The sequence below is a fragment of the Dermacentor albipictus genome, chromosome 1 (assembly GCF_038994185.2).
Source record: "Dermacentor albipictus isolate Rhodes 1998 colony chromosome 1, USDA_Dalb.pri_finalv2, whole genome shotgun sequence".
Lineage (NCBI taxonomy): Eukaryota > Metazoa > Arthropoda > Arachnida > Ixodida > Ixodidae > Dermacentor > Dermacentor albipictus.
Genome location: NC_091821.1, coordinates 241829269 through 241850992, shown reverse-complemented (window position 1 = coordinate 241850992; position 21724 = coordinate 241829269). Strand labels below are relative to the sequence as shown.

Sequence of the window (21724 nt, the reverse complement as noted above, 5' to 3'; positions counted from 1 at the left end):
GCACATGAAATAAACAAAAATTGCCCTCAAGGGGGGTCCGTGAGTGTACTGTGAGCGGCTCAAAGGGATTCGAGGACCAAACCTACACTGCGCTCAGTGCCAGTAAGAAGCTCACACAGGCGAACATTTAAGGCAAGTGGAATATTTCTTAGCAAAAATGATGGCACTGAGCAGATCCAAAAGCAGGATTTTTGACAGGTTTACAGGGTATAACTTCGCGACCTTTACATTTCTGCACTGTGCCCTTGTCTTTTCAGCAATATTACATGACAGATAAAAGCAACTGGAGGAATGATACTTCATTCTGAGAAGTAGGGGTGTGCGAATATCGAAATTTTCGAATACGAATCGAATACGAATAAGGCAAAAAACTGTCTTCGAATATCGAATCGAATATCGAATATGTGTGTAGTATTAAAAAGTTCAAAACGAGGTTACAATAGCTTTATTACCCTTTTAAGAATAATATTGCATTATACAAGGCTGCTTCAGGTGAGAGAGGCACTCATTATAGGTAATGCACTCAGGTAATGTCAGGTAATGCTCTCAGTCAGGTAATATCCTTGTTACAGGTTATTGTAAAGGAAAATTAACTGCTTAACATGTTCAGAAAGTAGGCGCCCTCTATGCATTGTGACAACATTTCCACCCATAGAAAAGCCTCTTTCACTAGGAAGGTGGCAGGGATGGCCAAATACTTCTGGGCGAGTACACTAAAAAGCGGGTACTTGACGCGGCCAATGACTGCCACCACTCACAGTGATCCTTGCCCCTTTCCAAAAGAGGCTTTTTCGCATAGGCTGTAACTTCCTTCTGAGGGCCAGATGTCGAATGTGCCTTCTCCCTGCTCATCATTAGATCGTCAAAAGCATTCCATAGACTCATATTTTACATATATACATATTTAAAGCACCCCCCCCACACACACACAAACATATATATATATATATATATATATATATATATATATATATATATATATATATATATATATATATATATATATATATATATATATATATATATATATGTTCACTACTTATTTTATTGCGTATACTTACAGAACACGAAAGTACGTCATATATCGTTATGAAAAAGTCCTGGAATAAAGCTGGGTAAAAAAGAAACCAATACTGATCATGTCTCACGGGCGTTATGCAGATACACTGCAACAGAGCCTACAGATAATAAGCGGATCATGCGAAGTTCTTTGTGAACAAACATGTTCTTAGGAGAATGCATAGCAAGCATATAATTCGTTAATTGCTCAATTATTCACAGTCTGTCCGAATATTCTCCGTTTCTACTATTATTCGGCCGTCCTCGAATATTCGAAAATTTCCGAATATGCATTCCTCGAATCGAATACGCTTCGAATAAAGAAAATATTCGATTCGTATTCGAAATTTCGAATATTCGCACACCCCTACTGAGAAGTGATTGATAGTGGCCAAACGAGGAAAGGCTTCCTTTCTTGCTCACTGTAGACCACTTCATATAAACTATTTGCATTGCTTGCATTCGATGCTCATCAGAATTGTTGTTGTTTTTTTCACAGACCGACTCTGTCTTGTACCCTGTCTTTGTTCTGCTTTATTTTCGCCACCCGACCTCAATTAAGCCGGTTGGCACGCTTAACTATGAAACTCTTAGAGTGCGATATAACTTACCCTTGGAAGGGCGGAAGTTGCGGCCAGCGCTGGGACCGGGCACTACGGTGTGTTTCAGCAGATTCTGGAAGAAGGTCTGCTGCGTCGGAAAATTACTGCTCGTGAAATCCGTCTCGAAGGGGGCACCCACGCAGTCACCCAGGAGAGCGCCCACTAGGCAGCCCTCGAACTTTTCCACCAGGGTCGTGTCAGTGGACATTCTGGCGTGCTGCAGCAGAGCAAGGAATTGAGATCGTTATTGAGGGCTCAAAGCTACAGTCTCATCCCGCGTTCATTTTCTTTAAGACTCGCAAGCTATTTGAACTACCCCTTAGTCAATCCATGATCTGAAAACAATCCTTAGTCGCGATGCCCTCTATACGGTCGCAACTAACTGCGCTAAGATAAGTGTGCTTTTGTAAATATATCCGAAACACTACCAGAACACACGCTCCACCGTTGCTCTTAGAAGTTATGAGCTGTATACGGTGATTTTATCACGCATGAAACGGTTGACACTAAAAACAACGTGCAGAGCTGAAGTCTGCAGTTAATTTTGGCAACCTAAAAAGAAATAAAAAGAACAGATGCCCAGGGGCATTTCATGACTGCAAATGAATTCCTGACAAAGTGTGAATGCCTTTTGATGCAATATGACACAGAGTGCAGGAGCGTTCTTTTTAGGAGGTAATCTCCAGCCTAGTAATGAAGAATATCAAAAGCTGACTGCCAGATTCATTTCTAGATGGTACCGATTGCACTGAAAAGTAAACTAAAATAAAAATCGCTTTCTCCGGACGAACACATATAAAGTATGAAACTTTTACTTTCAGCATTCTATTATAACAACCATTTATAACAACGCCTACTCAAGGGGGCCTTATTATGGCTCCAAGCCTTATCAACGATAACACTTTTAGAATTCGAGACTACCGAAATAGTACGACCGAGCACGTAAACACCGCTTTTTTTTAAAGTATATGTGGAAACCATAACCAGCGGAATGGCTGAATAACCTGCAAGTGTTTTGTACAAATGAAGACGTGCTTCACCTATGTTGCAGCTCCTTCGGTTTAACGCATCTGGGCACCATGACCATCTCTGAATCAACACTGAAGCTGTCGTTGTTGACATGAGACTGTTGCTAGCCACAACTGATTCGGATGAATTGATTTTGCGGAGGGACGATTAAGAAATGTTTCATAATGGACAGTAGAGCCAGCAAGAATCACCAATGTGAAAACTGTGCTTTCCTCACGAAACAATAATTACGTGCCCGTTAAAATATTGGGGCATTTTTTTTTCTTTTCGAAGTTAAAACCGATAGTTGTGCCCCTAACATCTCGTGTCCAGCAAACGGTTGCTGCGCCTTACACTTCCCGTCATAAGATGAGCGACCGAAGCAGTAAACAAAAGGTCTCAACAATATCAACAGCGGCTAGGTAAAAGAATGACGAAATTTTACACGCTTTACGCAATGACCTTTAGCAATGAGCGGCACTTGCAGGGCCCACATGATAACAAAAAAAAGAATAATAATAATAAGACAGAAAGAGCGGTCATTTAATTATTGCAGCGCGACTGCCAGATTTGTGCGAACGCCGCAGACTGTACTTTACCCCCTACGCGCGTATATAGCTGCACAACTCTTATCAGTGCTCAAACGAAAAGAAAAAAAAACGAAATGACAGTGCCCCGTGAAACACAGAGAAGGCAGCTGCTGCTTGTAAAGCACGACCACGGGGGCAGCTCGCGGCCGCGCAGCTTAGCCCGCCCGAGCAACAGGTGCCGCTGACGCCGACAGTAAAAGCTCCGTTGGCGCGTTGCAGTATACACAAGCAGTCCCGCGTGCGAAACTCGGCACAAAGAGCACGATCGCTACTTACAGCTGCAATAACACGAGCACTCCTGAGCGCGCTCTCGAGTAGAGGAAGATACGGCGCCGCGGTGGGAGTGGCGCTCTTCACAACTATTCCTGGTACACGTTTCCAGGCGACAGCGGTCCGCGCAGTGCAAGCGAGCGCATCGCCGCTATCGCGAGCCGACGTTATCCTGTCTGACGCCAAGAGTTGCGACACGCGAAGCCAAGCGCGCCCTCGACGACCACCGCTGCCGCGTCGCACGTGACCTCCACCGATGAGTCACGCCTGAAAGGGCGCGATCTCTCTTCGGCAACAAAGGGAAACGACGCGTCACTAAACGTATCGTAGGTATGGCAGGTAGAGCGCAGCTGGCTACAGGCGTAATGGCGGAGGCGTAGCGACAACGCACTCCGCCCTGCATACCGACGCACGCATCGTTTCGGACGGAACGTCGACCTTATAGGTGCTCAGCTAACGTGGGTACTGGGCCGTTATCCTGCAATAGGGCCTCAAAAGAAATCAAAGCAACAATAGAATGCAATGACACGAAAGGCTGCTGCCTTTACTGGCGCGACTTAAGCGTTGCGGCCAACCTTTGACGTTTTTCAGTGTATTCAGAATACCTTTCAAATAGACTACAAGTGATAAGCAGCCACGGGCATTCACATGGGTAGCCTTGATGATTACAAACAAAACAACACATCTCCCTCACGTATTATGCTGCGGTAACGCATTGGAGCTTTGCTAATATTAGAGATTTTATTTCCTTCGTTCCTGCATACGGAATGTGCCTCACAGTGGCGCTCAGAGAAACGGGATGGGAAAGGCAGGGAGGTTAACCGGATACGATTCTGGTTTGCTACCCTGCATTGGGGGGAGGGTAAGGGAAATGAAAGATGTATCTGTAGCAACCAGCATGGTGATGGACAGCAAGCTTCATTCGCAGGGCAAACTACTTTCCGTATTGCCTTCTATCAACGAGTCGCATTCAAGAGAGAGAGAGAGAGACAGACAGAACAGGATAAATGAAAGGCAGGGAGGTTATCCAGGACCGAGAGATGAAATTAAAGGTTGGGGAGTGAAAAGTGGGGTAAAATGCAGAGCAGTAACTGTCTATCAGCTGCATAGGGCTGGAGAAATTAAAGAGGGAAAGAGTGGGGAAGAGGGGAATATGGCACGGACGTGCCAGTTCTGAAGGAGCAGCAGTGCCTTGGTCACACACGGCCACGACTGTGGGCTGAGCCGGGTTACATATCCTGCACTGGGCAAAGGGGCCTCAGGCGCACTCAAGCTACACTTCTGTAGCTTTCCGTCTGTGGTTCTTACGGAATTTTGTTGCGTGAAAAAAATAAAGGCAATTTTCATCAAAACATCGAGAGAAGGAAAGGAAAGTCCCGTGCTGATGTCGCCGACGTGGTGAAAATTCTCAGCTGTGTATCACAGATGGTCACTCAGTCCGGCAACCTCAAGAAAACGCAGCAGCGCCCCTTTCGTGGCCTTCTACAGCTGCGATATACGAAGTCATAGTCCACGAATCTTGTTCAACGAGAAAGGTCTTCCATCTAGCTGGTTGAGAGTGGTGCGAAGGCCTGCCCTTCAATTTCGAAGGGCAGGCGGTAGCAAAGAACCTTTCGCAGCACAGAACGCACAGAGCGGTTTCTTCGCCTTGCAATTTTTGTTACATTTATGCTACGCAAATGTTACGACACTGTACTCGTGCAGCCGTCACTAAAATTCTCAGCACACCTATATATGACTTTGCAGAATCGTTGATCAAAGATTAGCGACGCTGTCACACTTTCCCGCCAGAGATTATTATGGCAGCTTAAGGCACCACGCCCTCTAAGCGCTGTTTATTTCTCGAAACCCGCTCTGCTCATGTGAGGCCATCCACTAGCACCGCGTCTGAGGGCACCCCACTCTGATTAACGCGTTTAATTTAACGTTTCCAATTAGGCAAAGCCATTTTCAGTGTCCATGTCGTCGCGTAGAGTCATTCAACGATGCAAAGTGCAATGTTTCCCCTCTAAATCTTTGTTCTCCAATTTGTACTTATATACTTATTTACCTAATTCATTAAACATAATTTATTTTACCTTTATTCCCCCATAATTATTGAGATAAACTTTCAATTAACTTCATCGCTTTGTACAGCGTTCTATATACACAGGGTTCTGCAGCACTCTGTACATTTCTTATGTAGAGATTGTGGGTTCGGCCACCACAGGCGACAAGTTGTTTTTTCGTCCACTATCATTTCTCTTTGGCTTATAATTTGACACGGCAAATAATTTTGCCTATGCTTTCTTCGTCTTGATTATCTGTTGCGTTAATATGGTTGTGACAAAAGAAGATCGGGCTCCTCGTTCCCCTTCTTCTCGTTATAATTAACCTAGCGTTTTGAAAGTTCCCCCGCGGATGCTTTGCTGTTTGCTCCCTATTCTCGTCAAATTTCATTCCTGTCTGCTTTTCAGTTTTTATGCTCCTATCGGTATAGTCATTCTGTGATCTACGCGGCCTGGTAAAACATAGTGCGACTTTCATAATTTAGTGTGACTTCCTTAACTTTCCCGCCCCCATCTCTGTACCGTCTCCAGTAAGTTTTTCAACGCACCCGCTTTATTCCTTCGATATTCCGTCCGATTCGCCCTTTAGTTCTTTTACATCAACCATTCCAAACGTGAAAAGCAGTGCGATTTGCAGCAAGAGAGACATGGTTAACTCAGACGTTCATAATTTCGCCTTCCGGTGAGACACAATGCCTTGCGTAACACGGCGAAGTTTTGTCTTGATTCGACCATTAGTTATCGTGCATTGAGGCTATGCGCACCCTTTTTGTAAACGCTTGACTGTTCTTCCCTGCACGCCGACGTGCACAGAATGAAACGGACAGGTGAGAGTAATAGTAAGAAAGGAACCACCAAATACCCAATTAACAAACATACAGTCTCGTAACAGCAATGAGTTTCACACTTTCTTGTTATTGCGTAGATATTAAACAGAATACCAGAGATTCATCGGCATTTTGTACAGATTACTTACCAGAGGGCAATATCATGGCTAGCGTCTGTATGGAGCTCTTGCATAGCGGTTGAAAGCAACACGGGAGGGATGGTCTATGGTATATGAATTTACGTAAACTTCCCATGACGTGACTACACCCTTCCAGCCCGTCTATGGCTTGGAGTAGCGTTGCCAAATGCAAACTGTTTCATAATTTGAATGGAAAATAGCCCATTTTGTGACTTCCGAGGGCGCATAGAAACGATCCCGCACCTCCTTTGCGAGTCTTCTCGTTTCAACCCGCAAAGGGCGAGGCTTTCAGCCACTCTAGACCAGCTGTACAGGCGCCCACTCGCGGAAAGTAAACATTTTGGGAAGTGGCCTACACGGACACGAGTCACTACAAAAGCGCTGCTGCGTTACTTAAGAGACACTGGACTGTGTGACAAGTTGTGACTGCGTACTGCGTGACGTTCACTGTCTTATAGTGGCACATTGAGACTGCGTATGACTATGCGGCGCCTTCGCACACTGTGTGACAGCGCCCACAGAGACAGTTTTGTATTATTATTTATTTTCTTTATTATTTATTTTACTTTCCTCTCATCACTAGCACCGCTCTTCCCATTCTCCGGCAAAGGGTAGCCAACGGGAGATAGCCTCGGGTTAACCTCCCTGCTTTTCCTTTGCTTTTCTTTCTCTGTCTTTCTCTTCCTTGTTGCTTGCAACTACTTTTGTGTCCTCTTCTATTTAGTTTTCTTGAAGCATAGTTCTTATTAAAAATTCGTTATATGGGAACGATTGCCGTCGTTTAGCCTCTAATTTCAAGCATTAGACTGTCTTCAGAACACTACAGAAAACAGTAGGTGTTTAGAGTATCCCAATATAATATACGCAGGGGTTTTTGTTGCTCTTCAAATGTGATCTATAGGCTTAAGCGACCCTCGTGCTTTGGTGCCATGACGGATATCGTACGATAAAGTGTACCTGTCAGTGGACAACGCTTCACTAGGATAAAGAAACGTTGCGATAGAATCACACAGCACTGAAACAACAATAAAGAAGCGGCAATGTATTTTCTCAACGAAGTCGTGCCGAAATCGCCGAAAATAATCCATGCGGCTGCACCCATGATCCTCGTAGTAGTTGACGCACTTGCACCGGATTGATTTACTCAGTAGTAATTTTAGCGTGAAACTGTATGGCTGACACTTCTGGTGGTGTACGCCTTATGGATAATCCTACAGCCCATTACTATTGCGGCAGAAGGTCGACTGCAATGGAGTTGTCCGGCCGAAAGTGCCGTCCGCGACAAAACAAAGTAAAACGACGAGGAAAGTAGCGCAAAAAAAAAAAGCACGGGCGTTGTGCGGTCGCGCGCTGCTGTCTGCTCGCAGGGCTGCACGCGGCACGCGACGCCGGTGACACCGTATCATACGCGCGCGCGTTCGAGTGGTAGCGGCGAGGAGGAACAGGGCAGCCGGGACGTGAGCACGGCGAACACCAGTGGCGCCACCGGTGTCGCAAGGACGGTTCGTAATCTGCACGGGGTCGCGCAGGAATTCTCCCCGTTCAAGGGTGTGTTTTCGTCCCACAGAGCTATCGCTTTATCGCACATGCATGTAGTATGCTCGCGCGAATACACTATCGGCAGGCTGCTGACGCAATCTGCACGTGACGGGGAACCCGCGCACTGGTTTTCTCAAAAGCAATCGTAGGCTGACGGGGTGCGGGGTTAGCGATACAAAGGCCGCGGTATATGGTTCTCCACTTGCGTCCACGTTTGAAGGTCAAAGAAAAGTGGAGTAAAACCGCGTATCAGTGAACCCGCCGCAATGGACGTCCATGGCGAGGTCGCTGACGCGCCGCAAATGAGAAAGATAAACAAGTCAGACCTCCTTCCCAGATATCGCTGTGAGCGTCTGCTCGCTTCTCGAAGATTTGACGCCCTGCCAGAGTTCAAATGATCGGCTAATCCTGACCGTGCACATGCCGCCACTTTATTTAGAGTTCCCTGGCATGCGTGGAAGAGGATGGTGCGAGGCGTTTCTCTGTGTGAAATAACTGTCTACACTCCGAGATAGAACAACGTGTTATTACTGTGATGGCCCCCACAGCAGCGCAGCAACAGCAGCCTTTCCGGAAGACCGTCTCTGGTGAGAAGACATTATTCTGGTCAGCTTTCCGAAAACATCTTGGACAATAAAAAATTACCAGTGCACCCCGGATTTTCATATCGCAGAATTTCCCCAACGACAGGCCCCGATTTCCAAGGGCTGTGATAATGACACCCAGCCTTTTTTTAAACAAGAGTAATACTGAAACGGAGAGTGTCGAATAGTTCATACTCTGGGTTCGCAAAAACAAAAACAAGAAAACGTTTGTATTTTGCTATTTTGACTTTATCTTTCGATATTACGCTAGCAAAAAAAAAAAATGTCAAACTTTGCCCCTAGTAATATTTTGCCTTGAAGTAACTCGTTGCTAGCGGAGCTTCCCGTGATTGAGCTAACTGCACCCACAAGGTTATTCGTGCCCGTCAAACTAAGGGAAACTGCGACCTGCTTTACATGCATAATCACCGACGGCACCTTCGCTGCGCTTTTGTTAACTATTCTTCTTGATGCCGTCGCGCCTGTTTTTCCACGTCATTCCACTGCATAGTTTCTCTTCCTGCTGTAGAAAAAGCTTGCATATATATATATATATATATATATATATATATATATATATATATATATATATATATGTATATATATATATATGTATATATAATATAGTCTATATAGTCTTACGTCTATAGTGGACCAAATAAAGTTGTTTCACTCACTCACTCATCTCTGTTTCACTGCGAAGCTATTCTGGAACACTGACCTTTTAATTAAAATCGAAATAACAAAAATAAATTCGGAAGTATGTATATATATATATATATATATATATATATATATATATATATATATATATATATATATATATATATATATATATATATATATATATATATACACGCACATTAGACGTTTAACAAAACTTCTGGGGTTGTACGCGCCAAAACCACGATCTGATTATGAGGCACGCCGTAGCCGGGGGACTCCGAAGTAATTTTGACCACGTGGGGTTCTCAAACGTGGCCCCGGTGGACGGAAGACGGGCGTTTTTACATTACGCCCCCATCGAAATGCGGCCGCCGCGGCTGTTAGAAGCTTCATTGTCAAATCTGCAACGAAGTGATAGGTTTAAGAGTTGCGTAGTAATGCATGGAGTCGCCCCTGAGGCAACATCGATCTTATGATTGACCGACACCTCAGCAATGCCTTGGCGAACTGCACCAGGCTCGTCACAGATGCCGCCCGCTATCCGTCGGTCGTCCTATGACGCTCCCGCAACGCGGCCATGTTAAGAGCAGAATGTGGGCGCCATGTTCGCTATACAACGAAACGGGCGCGATTATACAGCGATGCGCACCAGAATCAGTCATGCGCAACCGTCGTGCGTAGTATCCGTGCAGCCAACAGTGAAGTAATGTTCTTAAAGCGAGCAGAAAAGCATTGCCGAGTGGCCACGCGATGACTAATGCGCTAAGCTGTTCAACTAGAGAATTGCTAAACGCAGCTGGAGGGTGCCGAGAGTTCCCGCATTGCTTCGCACATCCGTGATCAGAATAAGCCGATAATTTCTCACAGTTCTCTAATTAACCCAAGTGCATTTCTCTCGCTTTACGTAAATGAGCACCAAATGCCTGCCGCTGCGCAGGCTAATTAGGGCGCAGGATCAGACCTCCCAAATCTTGGCAGTCCAGAGGGCTCGCGAGAGGGCCGTCAGGTTTCACCTGATGGTCCCCGAGTGGGCCTAGCCAGGTGCCGTTGAGTTTGCTTACGTCTATAGTGGAGCAAATAAAGTTGTTTCACTCACTCACTCACCTCTATATCACTGCGAAGCTATTCTGGAACACTGACCTTTTAATTAACATCGAATTAACAAAAATAAATTCGGAGGCATTTTTAGATGCCTTCGGTTTAAACTGAGAACCTCGAAAACTAATTATATGGAATTTTTTTCGGCATAGAGCGCGTCCTTTATTCTGCTTGCCAGCAGCTTATTTGTCATCAAAAAATAATAAGGCTTGCTATTGCATCTCATGTGCCTTACAATGATTCATCTCTGCTTACCTCGAATTCAATTACGGTTCGCCGTTGTCCCTCCTCTTCCTCATCCTTCTCCCAATAAAAAAAAAAAAAAAACTTTTGTAGTTTGTGTTCATCAGACGCACATACGTCGCACTTCAAAGCCGCACTTCGCGAAGCGGATAGTTCAAATGGCTTTGGGCGAGCGCATCTCTACTCATTCATTCATCAACGTACCCGTATAATAGAGACAGCTGCATCGTCTCACGTCGCGAGATAAGACGGCTTTCATTTCCGAACACAATAGCAGAGCTAAGTTGAGCTTTTCTTTTCTTGTGTTTCAGCAGTTGCGAACATACTGTGCCGCCATGATAGTAAAAGCGTCTGAAACAACAGTCATCATACATCGCCTGTTAACAGCTGATATACTAAGAGTGCTGTTTCGCAAGTTGTTTTGATTTCCCACGACGCGTGACGGGCAATGGTATTTCCGATAACTGACGCTTGGGAAATAGCGTGAAAAATAATACGCCTTGCTGTTGGGATGGAATTGTGAGTTAAACGCGGTGTAGCCGAGATCCAATAGTCATTGAGCATCTCTTAAGCAAAAGGCGATTGCCGAGGCAGTCCGAAGAGTGCGTGACGTCACATCACTGAGCCTAACCAGGTCCTCTTTAAAGTCAATCGCTGCGAGTGGTATCCAGTCAACCAATTTCACCATCTGATGAAAATCGAATGCAGTCGTTTGCTATATAAGAACCACGCGTGTAGCTTGGCAGCGAAATGCACGCTTCGACGGCAATCTGCATGCCCTTGATCTGAAGTCCTCAGCGCGCGCTAAGGGTCGACGACCGATTCAGTCTGAGGAGACGTCTCTCACTGCCACGCGAGAGGAAGCCGTTGTATAGTGGAAACTACAAACAAACACATATCCACATTTGAGTCTGTACCTGTACTATACTCTCATAAATTCCCCCACTGTGATAAATGCGCAGCGCTTTACCACATTCTATGGGCACGCGCAAAGCACACCCGAGCACACACTCATAACACGTCCCGGCAGCGTTGTCCAGCTCTGACTCGGTGAACCAGCTCCAACTGGCCGACCGAGCGAGAAGGGCTGAGAAGGCCGCTGCAGGACTCCAGGACTGAAGGCACCACCAACTGCAAGGCGGAGGAGCTACCCACGCTCGGTTGACTCGCATGCGCTTCTGAATAAAGTTTATTCTCTCTCTGTCTCTCATTGGCCAAAAATTGCCGAGAACTTGGTCACTGAAGCGGCAGGCGCAAGCTTTTTGTCTTTAATAAAACGCTCGTGAAGACGAGAGCGGTCCGTTCTATACGGCGTGAACTTAACGTCCGCCTGCCTGAACGCAGCACTCGTGCGGATTAACTGCATCTCCTCCTTTGTAGCGCCTTTGTAGGGCCGAGAGCACAAGAGTCATCCCTGTAATTGATTCCACAGGCTACACTATTGTGACCAGTCGGCGCCGAAAGGACAAACGCGATGAAAGCGATCTTGTGCGCGACGGCGACGAGTGACGAAACGGGCCGTCGCTTGAACAGATCGCTCGGTGTCGTCGCTCGATCGCTCGGTTCTGGAAATATAGAACTCGTCGTTCGTCGCCCGGAATTACTATGAGCGACTAACCAATAGTGCGAATCGGGAACTGGATGTACATCACTCAAGTACTACCGATTGTCGCACGGAACGAGCAAACGATTGAGTTTTTATACGTGCAAGGATAAGAGCCTATTTACTGCAAGACCTTCAGAAATATTTTATGCTGATTTTTACACTAAGACACATGAGCTTAAATTACCCAAGCACGCGTTGCCCCAGTTTCGACGCGTGTTTGCTGCCCTCATACCGACAACACCGGGGAGACGTCGCTCAAAGTCGTTGTTCGCATGGCGTACGACTTGTAGGCGACGAGCGATCGCGACAGCCATCTCCCTTGCATCGCTTGTCGCTGTCGCGCCCAAAATCGTTGCATGGGATTTATGCTTAAGTGTTGTTGTTGTTGTTGTTGTTGTTGTAATTTGCAGCAATAATAGTCTTATCATTTCCTATGATAAATTTCGATCAAGGAACGTTAATCGCTTTGCTTAGCATGAGCCAACTAATAAAGAAATACAGTACACATACAAGTGCCGTCCATTATGAGGAAAATCGGATTCTGTGCAGGTATTACTATTTCTTTGTTATTTATAAACTCAACTCAACCGCCTAAAGTGTGTGTGCCTTTGCACCACTATAGTGACCGAAACTTGCGGTTGTGTCGGTACGGGATTTCAAATTCATGGATGCTTCCGTTATGTCATCTGCTTGTTGCCCTTATCCGAGATTGCACACGGCCTACTGACACGAGGTGGTTTAAGTAACACCAATAATATTATTCACGCGCGAAATGAATTAGAATCTAGAAAAACGGCGCGAATTTCACGCTTCAAACGCAGATATTTGTTACCAATATGTAAGCTTTAGTCTGTACTTATATGCGGCATAAATAATGAAAAATACTGTGCACGTACACCTACACCTTGTTGTTTCAAGCATTGCGCATAAATTGGTTAAAATTCACTACAGCAATCACACACATTTACCGGCCAATGCAGTGGGAACTGCAGCTCCGGGAAAAAAAATCCGTCTTTCCAGTAATTTCTTAATGTATTTATGCAACCGCAGGGCATCGTGTAACTTGACACCTGTGTGTTGCCGTTTCTTTCTCTCGACAGATAGGGGATGATGGTTCCATTGCCGCGATTTTATAGACCTCGAAATTTAGATAGAGTAAACAGCATTAAGTTCATCGACACGTCACAGGAAGTATGTTTTACTTTATGGACCTAGTCCCTCAGCTCGTCACTGTACGTCATCTGCCTCTCCTTTATGCACCACGCAGTGTGTAATGCATACAGTGTAATGAAAGCTCCGAGATTCTTATTTCTAACGTCAATTTGTCCTCGTGCCAGTATAGGCAATCAGCGTCTAGCAAACACAACGAAACACACATGCCTACAGCGATACAGAGACGCCTGTAATTCCTTAGATGTAGTGCATGTTTGTCTTCTAGCTAAGTTCCGAAAAGCTCCAACATAGCACAGAAGGGACTTTAAGGACACTGCACAATTTGAACTTACGCATGTTATAGAGAGCTTCCTTCTCTCAGAAAAGTAGGTCAAAAATTGGAGGACGCTTAAGCTTCGCCTTCAAGAGTGAAAAGCGACAGCGTTCCCGTCGACCCGCCAAGGGGTGTAAGACAATGGGCTACGGCGCAGCGACTACGCGCCCCGCATCGGACGCGGTGAGCGTCGAGCAACGCAGCGTTCGGCGCGGCAACGAAATGTGCGCCTGAGCAAGCGACGCACGCCTGAGCCTTAAAAACAGCTCGTTTCTAAGGCAACACCGCATTCACTAGAGGCGCTTTTGTACCGCTTTGAAGCATCGAACTCGTGGCTCAGTGGTAGTGTCTCCGTCTCACACTTCGGAGACCCTGGTTCGATTCCCACCCAGCCCACCTTGCAAGTTGTTTTTTATTCATGAAGTGCCTGCTGGGATTTATCGCTCACGGCCAACGCCACCGACGCCGACACCGACGACACCGGCTTTTCTGCGACACGAGCTCCTTAACGCTGTCGCGTTAAAAAATAACACCTAAGAAACGTCTAAACAAAAGTGCTTATTGCTTATTATTCGTCCACGCAAGCAGAAAATCAGTTTTCTCGTTGTTTAAATAACGCGGGAATTCGATTTCGGCACAATAGAGCCAAGCTCAGCAAAAAGGCACTCACTACAGAAGAGATGTTATGAAGACAGTAACAGTTAAAATGCCCCTATCCGTCAAAATCATGTCCTTTTCTGACATACCTCACTGCTCCTTTAGCTCAGATGTTTCTAAAGGTCACATACAAAACAACCGACAAAAGTACAATCACAAGAAGCGCTGAATACTACTACTACTACCACTACCACCACCACTACCCCCACTACTACTACTACCAATAATAATAATAATAATAATAATAACACGTCTAAGAATTTCGGACGTTGCCCTTTAGGCTATCTTTCGAACTTCACCGCAGTGCACCAGCGTAGCTCAATTGTCAGCACTATTAAACAAATATTTTTTAAAAGGCCACCAAATTTTCAACAACTTTCTTTTAGAAACGCCGAGGGGTATGCCTTTTTATTAACATGCGCATTTACGGCCCTTAGTCGTAGCGTCCTTGCTGCGTTAAAGCAGTCTTTAGGCCAGGATTAAAATACCGCTCTATCGCAGCAGGAAAGCAACAAATAAGGGCCGTAAATATGCGTGTTATTAGAAGAATTTACCCTATCGACGTTGCTTAGTGAAATTTGCTGAAATTCGGACGCCCTTTTGAAATATCTTTAAAAATGCTGCCCATTGCGTTAGGTTGTTGCATTGCGGTGAAGATCGACCGATGATCGCAGGGGCAATGTTCAAAATTCCAGGGTATAATAATAATAATAATAATAATAATAATAATAATAATAATAATAATAATAATAATAATAATAATAATAATAACTATCAAAATATTCAGGCACGGAATAGAAGAACGGGGTAAGAGCAAGTGTGTGCGTCATCTGTGCCATGTTGTCTTTTCTAGGGGGTAATGTCACAGAGCCGCCTCAGAATAGTACGCCCTATTTAACACAGAGACACGGTAGTTGATAGCGTCGGCAATCAGCAATTAGCAGGGACAATTAGGGAAGCACATGCAGAGAAGTGCGTCTCCATGCCATGAACACATCTTCAAAGGTCATGACAAGTACCTTGGGCTTGGCCTGTAACTGTCCTGGCTAACTGTGACTTTATATAGACGCGTTTAACATAATCGAGGAAAGCTACCCTGTACAGGTAATTTTTACTGCCACTAAGCCCAGTATGAATGCAAATCGTCATGTGTTTTTACTTGAGGACCCATTTCGAAATGTATCTTGACACACTGAGTAAGACCGTGCAGGACTGAGAAGAGCACTACCTTAAGAAGCTACGCAAGCAGGAGCACACAGACGCACATCTAGACACACTGAAGTCTAGACGTCGGAGGCTAGACTTCAGTGCTTGGTGGAGAGCGCGGGGAACGGACGGAGGGGATATAGGTGTCTAAGATGGGGCAGGTGGTCGCGCTATTTGGTCTGTCATGCCGTCGAAACGATTCCAACCATGTCCCTGTACCTATACTGCACCTAATACAAATGTGTGAGGACTTGTAGAGTCTGTGGATCTCTCTCTTTCAGGCGCATGCAAGTGCTGTCACGCGAGACCTTTATGGCGTCTGGAGCAACCTAAGTCCGAAACTTTGTAAGCTGCGGTAGCTGGTGGCGCTGTGCTGCGTTTCTCCGCCGTCTAGCTCGATGGTTGCGCGTTTCATTCGTCGCAGGAGTCCGCTGTGCTTCTCTTATCGAGATGTGCCGTTTCGTCTTGCCGTCTCGCCACAGCTTCGCTTAGACCGACTCGATCCCACAGTGCATGGGGCCACCATTATTCTAAAGCGGTTAGTCGGAGGACCATGTCATCATGGTCATGCTGCCTTTGTCAACGTCGCGCCGTCATCGTCTCCATCGTCGCCGCACCGTATTCGTCGTCACGCTGTCACGGCGTCGATCTACCGAAACATATCTACAATAATTTGTGCCAAGCATTATCAAACATGAGCAGTAAACTTCATAACTATTAATAGTGTGCCCATTTGATTTCTGCGGTCCGCATAAGCTATTCGGCTTCGGTTAAACTGAAAACCATGATGGTATCTGCGATAATTTTTTTTCTTTTGCTTCAGCCTAGCAGTGTATAATGTCATGCTGCTGTATATCGATTATGATTACCTCCTTTAAATTAGTTGAAAAAAATGTTAGTATAGACAGAAGAGTAATGGAGTAGCCGGGGTATTTCCTTTGTCAATATCTCTCCAGCCACCAATTTACAGCAGAACAGAACAGAAGCACAAAATGCCCGGTCTTAGAACAGCACCCTTTAAACAGCGGACTTAATTCATAGTTTCGAATATATTGGCTCAAGGTAATCTTCGGCTCGGTACCAGCAGGGTCGTATCATCATCCACGGTTCGTACCCTGTCACCGAGAGAGCAGCTCTCTCGAGCAAACTCACATAATGCTGCTCCTAATACAACACTTTGATGTCTAACAATACTCACTGCAGTAGTACCAAAATATGCACGTCAGGCGCTGAGCGTGGCGAATCATATAATTGTCTCCAGTCTAAATAACGCGAATATATACACGTAAGACAAAAGTGAGAAAACAGGACGGGGATATATGCTTTTCGGCGTTCCTCTGTTGCTTGTGTCCTACAAGTACTCGCAGTGCTTAAACCCATTGGACAGAATTCTAACCAACCAGCTATCAAGTCTCCTAAATACGTCACCGTTAGCGGAAAGCAACCGGAAGTCGCAGCGCACACTGGACGCATGGAGCGCGCGCAAACATGAAACGAGCGTGCTGCTCTGCGCGCGCACATCAACAGGGCGCTCGCTTGTAGACGCGAGGAAAGTTGGCTCGCACGCCCGGCTGCTCACCTGACGCAGGAGGCTCCTAACGAAAAAGCTTCTCCGCGGTGAAGGCATGGCACTGCAAAACGGGGATGATGCGAGTACGCGACCACGACGGCCGGGCAGCTGAGCGGCGGCTTTATTGGGCCCACTATCCGCGGCGGGGCACACTAGTCGACGACGCTTATCGGCTCACGTTTCCCAGGTCACCCACACTCTTCGCAGACCCTCAATGGAGTGGTGACGTGCACACTCTCTCCCACTCATGGAGGAAGGAAAGCAGAGAGGCCCCGGCCAGCACGGGCGTGTTGGAGAAAATTTCGCGGAAGTCACGTGCCGTTTTTCGCAAAGGAGCACTGGGACTGGTACCCCAAACGTCAACGTTGCCCTAGCAACCGCACTCCCGAAGCTCTTGCTGCTACTCTCGGCCTCTGAAAAGTGAGATAAGATTTTTCGGCCCGTGTCTTTCTCGCAGCACATTCTGTTCGCGAGACAAACTGACTTTGAAGCGTGGTGTGTAAGCTTGAAAATTGGGTTTAGGGTCTATGAATGTGAGTGTCAGCCAGCAATACAGACACACAAGTACTTACGGCGCGGATCTTCGTTGTAGCAGGAGCGCGTCTGCTTTACTGAAACTGTTACAGGAGTTGCGTAAGCCTTGTTCTGACGCGCGTCGGCAGCACACGCTATCGGTGTTTCTTAGCAACTCAAGTTCAAAGCTCGCGCCTACCTGCTCCGGCGAGCTGACGAGGCGCAAAGGGAGATGGCACACCAACATGGCTGCATAGCCGGCTTCAAAAACGTGACGTCAGGACCTCTCCTATTTTGTTCCTTCCCTCCATGCTACCAGCAAAGAGTTTGCAGCCTGCCGGTGCCTGTGCGGTCGCATGGATTAAAGCACGCGAGCCGACGATGACGTCACAGACACAGTGACAGAGAGGAAGCAGCTGTTGGATACCCAGAGAACACCGCTGCCGTGTACATAGCTCAGGCGTCGCCGATGAGAGGAGTCTCTATTTAGCAATGCAATACGCCTGCCTTGGCATCGGTCGAAGCACGTGCCCCGTCCTGCCCTCTTCAGCCACTTCACGGCTGGCACGTGCACCTGCGCCATCCGAAGTGCTTCTCTGCCTCCACGCGTTTAGCATCACATTTAACTTTTTCTGAAGGCCATCTATTATGCTGCATAACTCCCACCGCCTAAACGCGGCACAGCAAACAGTTAAGAACGATATGAGAAAATTTTGAAAATAAAGTCACAGTGTAAGCAACTCAGTGTGCTGGCATTTAACTACAGACTAAAAAATTATTCCAAAGCGAATTTTGCATTACCATCATCATCATCATTATGACCCGCCAAAGCTCCTTAGGAGTTCGCATCGCTTGCTACTACGCACATGCGTCATAAATCGCGTGGGGGAACTAAGAACACATGTAGAGCACAGCTTTTAGACAAATAATGCCACAGTCGACCTGGGCTGATTTCACTGAATTTTGCTGTGGGTATCGCTTATACCTGCGAGTGGTTGTGAAACACAGCTGCGCTTGCTACTGCCGAAAGCCCTCGCGCTGGCGATCTTTCCGTGGGTTTATATCGTTTGCTAATATGCGCATGCGTCATAAATTACGCGAGTGAACTAAAAGCACATGTAGAGTACTACCTTTCGTCAAACGCCGCGGTCGAGCGGGGCTGATCATAGAGAGAGAGAGAGAGACGAGGAAAGGCAGGGAGGTTAATCAGACGGATGTACGGTTGGCTACCCTGCACAGGGAAGAAGGGACGAGGGAAAAAAGAAGGCAAATGAGATAGGTATTTCACGCGCAAAGTAGCCATAGACGCAGAGTGACCATAGGCGTCTTTTCAGGTCGGCTGATTTCAAAAAAGTCCCTAAAACACGCGTTGTTTCCTGGCTTGATGATGGACGAGGCTCAGCACAAAAGATCTTTGCCTCCCTAAAGAGTCTACCGTTCAGTTGGCTGAATGCGCTCCGAAGAGGATGCCGCTAGACGTCAAAGCGGGTGCAGTGGCAGAGGAGGTGCTCGATGGCCTTCTCACAGTTACAGTGGTCGCATACAGGGGAGTCAACCATTCCAATGAGGAAGGAGCATGAATTTGTGATAGAAACGCCCAGCCGTAGGCATCATAGCAGTGTAGTGTCACACCATCAGCTGCAAGATCAGCCGACTATATAACACACAGACCAAGCTCATACCACTATCAAAAACGGACGAAGCGAGGGAACTTCAACGAAATTGCTCGCGACATCACGCTGGCTCTTTGGAAGACACCGGATCGAGTATTGCAGCCGTCGTTTGTGCATGCTGGATTCATCATTGGAGCTGCGATTACCATGAAACTTCTCCCGAGCTGATTAGATATTCATGAGAGTTAGGGATGCGGAAACGATGTGGAATGTGTGATCCGAAGGAAGTGCACTCACAGCAAGTCGATAGCAGTTAGAAACTGACGCCAAAGTGGGGAAAGAGTCCAAGAAAGCGTCGCCTTAAAAATAAAAGAAGCATGCAGATATAGAGAACCGTTTCTTTGGTCACCATAAAGTCAGTTGATATTCTGCGTTTGTCGATGTATTTGTTTACTTCATGTGTTGTAGTACTCTTTTCCCATACGAAAGTCAACAAAGTGAAGATAACCGCGCAAAAAGAAAAAAAAACTTTTGAGTGAAGAAAGGCACTAAGGACCGTCCGCACATTCATCATTACGATACACACAATCAACTATGACAACGCGTGAGATGAAGCAGCAACAGTGCCTAGACTAATCTATAGCTACGGATTATGTAGGTAATTTTTATCACTACGATGGCTGAGACGATACGGATGCCAAAAATATGGCGGCCCAGAAAGCACCGGAATAATGTAAATGTACTATGCACTCCTTGCCAATAGTGTCGAAGGCTTTGCTTGTGGGACCAAACTAGTCGCAGGGCCAAGTAATGCGGTGCCATCTCTGACGGTACAAAGCTCTTAAAGATAATAAGCACAGTCGTCCTATTTGAGAAGAGGTGGGCCACGAATGTTAAAGGGGCTCCGCCATAGGACCTGGCGATAGCTGTTTTCCGTCGCGCAGTGGCTGCGCAACTTTTGACATGGGATGTACAGGGCCGTCTACTATTGGGGAAAGCGCTTTTTCAGCATCTGTCGCCTATATCTCCAGCGTCGCTTTTACTTTCCTTGAAAAATGCCTCCGATATGTTGTGTTATACGCGGCTGAAGGCCTGCGATCAATCTGCAGGCTTTCAGTCCAAGTTAAATGTGCTATTACCACATGACTATTAATTGGGCGTTTCCCTAACAGTCCATGGCCCGGTATATGGCTCTCAATATCGGCGGTTTCAAACGTTTGGTGCTTCATATATTATCCTTCTCGAAGTTAATATGTCATTACTATGTATGTCACTATGTAGCAATCATTAGTTCAATTTTACCAGCATTAGAATGCTCTATGCCCGTTTAACTATGCGCACTACTTCCACTATTTATTTATTTACTTATTTATTTATTTATTTATTTATTTATTTATTTATTTATTTATTTATTTATTTATTTATTTATTTATTTATTTATTCGTTCATTTATTTACTGAAAAACACTTAGGATCTTTATGAAGTGTTAGTGCTTATAACGCCTACTTTTTTTTCCCTGAAATGTGAAGAGGGGCATGCGGAGGCGTGTTGCTTCCCCCCTCTCCGTCATGTGGCCAGTAAACGCATGCTAACCTAGCTTTGGAGAATCCGATGCTTACATAAAATAAAATATTTAGTGTATTAAGTGTCCCGTGAAGAATCGAATCAGTTCTTGTTGTTCCATATTGTTAATGCCTCAGCAGCAATCCTGATATTTAAGTCCTGAGCTCATCCTAATCGGCGTTTGTGTTGTCTGGTTATCTTCTCTGGTGCCCGTGTATGCAGGCCTTACGTTTTTTTCACGATGAATCCCTACTAACTAGCTCTACTTTCTGAGCTTCTAATTGTGTTCCAGAAAGTTGCGGGCCCCAGAACATTTTCTTGCTTTCTTTTTTCCTGGCGAACTATGCTATCTCAAACAGTAGTACTTTTTGGAACAACATTTTCTTCCCTAAGAAAGAGAACAATGGCTGATCCACTACGCTCCCAAAATATGAAGGAAAGAAAAAATGGTCGTCAAAGAGGGAATAGAGAGAAATTTTTACCAGTCAACCAGACAACTACAATATTTCCATCACCTATGTGACCACTTGTTTGAGGCATCAGCGAAAACATGCATGATTGTTTTAGGTACAGAGTATATGTTTAATTAAAACGAGCCAATTCATTAATTGTGGATTCATTATTCAGATCATATTTTTGCTCTGTTTTGGCCTATAGTAGGCTCCTTGTGGACACCACAACACTCAGTAGGTCTTGTTCCGTGACGGCTATTCGTTTGTTGGTGCAATTTAGACTGGTCACTCTGCATATTCAGTAGCACGTGGGACACACTGAAGCTCAGGACAGTGACGCAGCCAGTCATATGGCTTTAAAAGGGAACCCGTTCAGACTCATGA

The 21724-nt window shown here is 45.8% G+C and overlaps 1 protein-coding gene across 3 annotated transcripts in view; it reads right to left on the bottom strand.

Annotated features, from left to right (window-relative positions):
• Positions 1-17367, bottom strand: part of LOC135901600 (ADP-ribosylhydrolase ARH3-like) — a 22202-nt gene extending 4835 nt beyond the window's left edge. The window contains exons 1-2 of one of the 3 annotated variants that reach the window (XM_065431439.1): positions 17209-17367; positions 1671-1878 (exon numbers count right to left, since the gene is read on the bottom strand). In XM_065431439.1, the coding sequence (XP_065287511.1) occupies positions 1671-1878; positions 17209-17256 (256 nt within the window). In that variant the 5' untranslated portion in view covers positions 17257-17367. Of the gene's footprint in view, positions 1-1670; positions 1879-3535; positions 3740-10686; positions 10728-17208 lie in introns of those variants that run through there. The other 2 variants (XM_065431441.1, XM_065431440.1) reach the window with 2 other exon arrangements.
• Positions 17368-21724: the final 4357 nt, after the last annotated feature.